General features: G+C 52.3%; 1 protein-coding gene across 1 annotated transcript in view; it reads left to right on the top strand.

Moving 5' to 3' along the window:
• The first annotated feature begins 957 nt into the window (after positions 1–957).
• The window catches only part of UBE2QL1 (ubiquitin conjugating enzyme E2 QL1), a 17,394-nt gene continuing 12,351 nt past the window's right edge, over positions 958–6,000 (top strand). The window contains exon 1 of the mRNA XM_080578948.1: positions 958–2,258. Within this exon, the coding sequence (XP_080435074.1) occupies positions 1,422–2,258 (837 nt within the window). The 5' untranslated portion in view covers positions 958–1,421. The remainder of the gene's footprint in view (positions 2,259–6,000) is intronic.

Below are 6,000 nucleotides of genomic sequence, written 5' to 3'. Positions count from 1 at the left end.
AAGGGAAAATAAGCTGAAAAGTGAACTGACCCCAGCAATTTTTGGAAGCAAGTCGGTTTCCCAGTTTTTGATGAAAACATCATGTGTCCTGCAGTATCTTTCAAGAAGCCCAAGTGGTTTCTCCTGGACTTCGTTACAGAAGTGCGCAGCCCTTTTCCAGCGCAGACAAGTCTTCAAAACCATTGACGATGGGGTTTGAGGGCAGTCCTAGGGAAGGGAGTCTGTTTGCTTGGAAAAAATATCATAGAATAAAGTGCTGTTCCATGCACACACTGCCCGTTGCTTTACATACTCTGCATGATTGATAAAATTGTATTTTGGGCCTTGCCTTCTCCCTAATCCAAAGCATTCACTGCATTTTTTATTTATTATTTTCCAGTCTCTGAGGGCAGAGGGCTGTGGGGACAGATCTGGGGAACTGTCTTTTCTCTACCGTGCTGCAGGCGGCCCGAGGAGGCTGGACGGACCTGCTGTGGAGGGAGCAGGTACCGGAGGGATGAGGTCTGTGCGTCTGCTGCGCGGGCACACGAAAGCACACGAACAACACAGAGAGACGTACGCACAGCAGTGCACGCGTACGTAGGCGCTTATACCCACGGTCACGCACTGGGTGGTACAGGTGGGGTTAGGATATGCAATATATAGGCAGTGCATGGGTATATATATATATATACACGCAGTCTTTACGTGCTTTACACGCGTGGGGGTGAGCAACACACCCGCACAGCAACAAACGGGTGCGCAGGGACACGCGTGGGTACACTTAGGCTCCCACGCAGCCCCTGCACCCCGCGCGTACCGGGGGCAGCGGCACCGGCAGGCGGGGGGTGCCCGGGGGGGGGGGGGGGGGGGGGGGCACGGAACAAAGGGGCGGGGGGGCGCGGAGCCCCCGCCCTCCCCGGCCCGGGGGGAGGCGCCGGGAGGGGGCGCGGCGGGGACCGGCCCCCGGGGGAAGGGGGGCGCCGGGGGTGGGGGCGAGCCGGGAGGTGCCGGGGGAGCCATCGGCGGCACCGGGAGAGCCCGCCCTGCGCCGGGGGGCTCTCCGTGGCATTTCTCTATTTCATACATATCTTTATTTTTTTTTTTTTATTATTATTATTTTTTTCTCCCGTTTTGCCGTGGTGATGCCCCCGGCGTAGCGACGGGAGGGCGGTGTTGGAGCGGCGGCCGCACGCCCCCCCCCCCCCCCCCCCCCCCCCCCCCAGCGGCAGCGCCGGCGCCTCGCTGCCCGCCGCCCCTGCAGCACCGGGGGCTCGCCGTGCTCCCCCCCCCCCTTCCTCCTCCTCCTCCTCCTCCCCGCGGCCACCGGCAGCCCGGCGGGGGCTCCTCGAGGATAAAGAGCCTCCTCCCTCGGCGAGAAAAAAAAAAAGAGAAAAATTAAAATATTAAGAGGGAGGAGGGAGAAGGGAGCCGCGCACAACATGGCCACTCTGCTGCGGAAAATCGGTCTGATTCGGCTGCACAGCCGCGACACGGAGGACCCCAAGCACCACCACCACCACCACCACCGCGGCAGCAGCGGGCAGCAGGGCTCCTCGCTGCGGGGCCGGGGCGGCCAGAAGAACAGCAGCAACAAGCCCCAGCCGCAGGGCCCCCCCCCCGCCGGCGGCAGCAGCAGCAGCAGCAGCGAGAGCAGCCCCGGGGGCCGCAAGGACAAGAAGGCGGGCGGCAGGGAGAAGCCCCGCGAGGCGGCCAGGGAGCCCCCGGCCGGCAAGGAGGCGGCCCAGCAGCAGCAGCAGCAGCACGGGGGCGGCCGGCACGGCTCCGGCTCGGGCTCGGGCTCCGGCTCCGGCTCCTCCGGCTCCGGGGCCGGCTCCGGGCCGGTGGCGCCGCCGTCGGGGCCCGGCCCGCTGGCACCCGCGGGCCGGCAGCAGCACTGCACGCAGGTGCGGAGCCGCCGGCTGATGAAGGAGCTGCAGGACATCGCCCGGCTGAGCGACCGCTTCATCTCGGTGGAGCTGGTGGACGAGAGCCTCTTCGACTGGAACGTGAAGCTGCACCAGGTGGACAAGGACTCGGTGCTGTGGCAGGACATGAAGGAGACCAACACGGAGTACATCCTGCTCAACCTCACCTTCCCCGACAACTTCCCCTTCTCGCCGCCCTTCATGAGGGTGCTGAGCCCGCGCCTGGAGAACGGCTACGTCCTCGACGGCGGAGCCATCTGCATGGAGCTGCTCACCCCCCGCGGCTGGTCCAGCGCCTACACGGTGGAGGCCGTCATGAGGCAGTTCGCGGCCAGCCTGGTCAAGGGGCAGGTAGGGGGGGTCGCGGCTCCCACCGCGCGCGTGGGGCGCGGGCGTCTGCGCAGCCCTAAGGATGGCGACCCCAAAGGGTGGTGGGTCCAACCTCGGCCGGGACCAGGCGAGGGGTTCCCCTCGAGGCACTGGTGTTGCTGGTGGGCAGGAAGGGGAGCATCTTTCGCTCCCGGGGCCCTTCTCAGCACAGCAGAGGTGCAGGGCGGCGTGGAGGGGCGAGGAGCAGAGGCAGGCGTCATGCCCTCCTGCCTGCCTCCTGCTCCTCAGCTTAGCCTGGTGGCATGTGGCACTGAGACAAGGCACAGGGTCCCGAAGCAATAGGGGCTCAGGACTGGAGTCCTCCACCTCCTGCCCTTCTCCGGCTGGTTGGCCATACTTGCTGGCCTCCGTACTTGATGGCCTTCATGCTTCGTGGCCTCCATCCTTGCTGGCCTCCTCGGTGAAGTCTGGCCGCTGGCGCAGGGCGCGATGCCGGAGCTGCTGCCCCCAGGTCTTTGTCCACTGCTGTCCTCTGCAGGGGCCCCCGGAGGTCACACCTGGTGCGGCTGTGGCGGAGTTGTGCCAGCCTAAACTGCCCCTGCCCAGAAGGACCACCTAATTCAGGGTGCCTCTGCAGCGACAGCAGCTGGACGGATCCAGCCAGCTCTCCTCTCCCCTCTGGAGGAGGTTCCTGGTTCCCCCGGCAGAGGATCTCACCTCCTTCCCAGCTGAATCAACATGTTTTATTTGTATTTTCTTTCTCTCCTGCAGAATATCCTTAGAAGTATTTCATAGAGACGTTTTTAATAAGTAGGTAAATATTGCTGGCGAAACTCATAACCCGTCTTTCTTCGTGGTCATTGTAGTGGGCAGTGTACACATGGCTGTGGCGGGGTGGTTTTTTTGCTGCTCGCTTCATGAATGCCCTTGAGCCCAGTGGGCATGAACAGCTCCTCATCTGTCACTGAATGATGCTGAGTAACTTCTTAAATTCCTATCTCGGCGAGGACGGGGGAAGGAGTAAATAATAACATGTTATTCATTTGTTTGGAAAGGTTACTCCTGTTTGCTTCTGTGGAACTGCTTGCATGAACAGGAGTAAAGACTCAGTTTACCTTAACACAGAAAATTTGTTTATGTAATGGCCTCATCTGTAAGTGTTTTCATTCTCCCTTGTTTCATTTGGGCCTACCGCTTTTTTTTTTTTTTTTTTAAATCAGGTAGTATTTTTCTCTGCGTTTCATTTGAAGAGGAATAGGTCAAGTTCCCTAGGTCACCTTGGGATATAAAAAACACCTACCAGAAAACAAAAAAAGAGCCTTAATTTACATTAAGCCAGAGGTATTCTGAAGTTCTGTAGCTACTCTTAGCATGTCATGCAATGTGGTAACCCATCTTATTATAGTGATTATATTTGTCATTATTTTAAACAAGGATTTAGAAGGACAATACTAAATTCTGTCTGTTTCTTTTAACAATTCGGCACATTTCTGCAGTATTCAATGTTGTTAAAGGGTTAGGTTAAGGTTTACTGAGATCATAAAACGACTCAGTAAAGAAAACCACTAAATTATTAGGTAAGTAACTAATATTTAGCTTTTTAACCTGTATTTTTTGCCTAATCCCCTTAAGAATTTTTTCCACAAAGTGATAGTAGTTTCTGATAACACAGGATGTTTATGGGTGCACCATTAGTAGGCACATTTAATATACAAGAGTTTCAATAACATTCTTCCAGAAGTTTAAGATGTTAATTATAAAAAAGAAAATGCATGTGGGATAAAAGTCTAAAACAAATTGCTGCTAGTAACTTACTAGCTAAGTAGCTATAATGTGCACTTCAAAGTCTGCGTGTGTGCATTCTAAACTGAAACATTAATAGGTAATATTAACAATAGATTTAATTTCTTGTTACAGATGTGTAATCTGTGATGGGCTGCCACTCTGTAATCGTAGCCAGGCTCTGTGTAATGGGAGCCACATTTCTGTAATCACACTCTGGTTATGTAATCTCGATTCAATTGCATAATACGGCTCAAAATAACAGCAGGCACTCCCGGATCCCCATTTCATTTTGTATTTTAAAGGTAATATGCTCTGGACTGTAATATGTTTTTAAAAATGAAAATACAGCTGCAAAAATGTCAGAAGTAGGGGTACTGCATTTCCCTGAGCTGCAGAGCTGGTTTTGGATAACTTCTGTCATGCTGTGGGTAGCCTCGCTGGCTGCAGTGGCTGTTCCTGAACAAATGGCAGTGGCTTAAATTGGGGTAGTTGTTTAATTTCTGAATTAAAAATTAATGTTAACTGATGGAGGGTGCAGCCCAGCTCACGCTACAGTTCAGGGAAACAGTCCTCAGAGGCGGCTCTGCAGCGTGGGTCCCACCGGGAGCATGGGGGAATGGGGACCTTCAAGAGAAATGTCACCCAGTCATAGGGCGGTGATTTAGCATGAAATCATCGTAAATACTTGAGCCTGTGACACATCCGAGAGTGCGTGTCTGTAATACAAACGCAGATGTGAGTAGGCAGGACTGAACTTTCCAGCAGCTTACATTTATCCTTTTGACAGTTTGAATGATAAAACTAAGGTGGTTGATTTCATTCACTGTTTCTTATCAGTGCTGTTTTCCATTGCTAACTACTGAGTTGCTGATCTGTGCTGGGTTTTAGTTCCTTGGAGAAAACTGCAGCACTTCTTGGTATATTATTTTGTTGACCTATGTAGCCTTTTTTCTTCTTTTTTTTTGACAAAGTGATTGAAAAGCTAACGAGGCTTACGCTGAAAGTACACTTTTGGGGCAATCAAGACTCTTGGCAAATTCAGGTTTTTCAATAGATTTCACAGACCTTTTAGCAGAGCTACAGAAAAATGGAGCGAATTCATTTTGATCTTTCTGAAGTGAAACATCTGATTCAGGATCATAGGGAGACTTAAGTGCGCAACAAAGAAGTTGATAGGTGGCACTTCCCTACTACTTCTCTGCATCGTGCTTGAAGCGTTAGGTCCCGATTCCCGTACCTGAGCAGGAATTTTGACTCAGGCATGTCTCCCAGGGGCTGGATTTTAAAGTAGGATAGGTGTTTCTCCAGGTTCCCCAAGCAGGAGCCATATACCTTAGGTGGCCTTGCTTGGGAAGTGTCCTACATCATGGGATACAGAGGTACTCCCATTGGCCTAGTAAATATTTTCTGTGCCTATCCATGCCCTTGTTTCCTATCAGAAACTTTGTGTTGCATTTTTAGATGGCTTTTTTCTGAAAAAAAAAAAATAGTTTAGATGAAAGAGAGACAATTTCTGTTTGAATGAAACAATTCAGCAACCCCAAACTATGCTTTTTTTTTTCTTTTTTCTTCTTTTTTTTCAGTTTTCAAGGGAGAAAAAAATGTTAATTAACAAACAAGTTGGGGTTTGTTTGGTTGGTTGCTTCAGCTATTCAGCTGAAAAAGTCAATTATTCACACAGCCCTAGTCAGTATCTTGAGGGGAATTCTCAGTACATCAAAGGCCTAAGATTGTTTATCTGTCTGGAATCCAGAATCTTATTTTACAAACTCAGTGTTGCCCTTATCTCAACTTCAGCCTTGGTTTTGAGGGGATGACGTTGTGCCGCTCGCTGGCTTCCACCGTCATGGCCAGAAGCTCGGCCCGTTTCCACCCACGGCGAGGTGGCCATCGGCCGCTGCCGAGCTGGGATTTCACCTAACGAAATGCTCACCTGAGGCAATACTGAGGAAATAATTTGAATGTCAGCTGCCTGCTG

The sequence above is a fragment of the Anser brachyrhynchus genome (assembly GCF_964034855.1).
Source record: "Anser brachyrhynchus genome assembly, chromosome: 2".
NCBI lineage: Eukaryota > Metazoa > Chordata > Aves > Anseriformes > Anatidae > Anser > Anser brachyrhynchus.
Note: the sequence above shows the minus strand (reverse complement) of the source record. Positions and strands in the feature narration are given on the sequence as shown.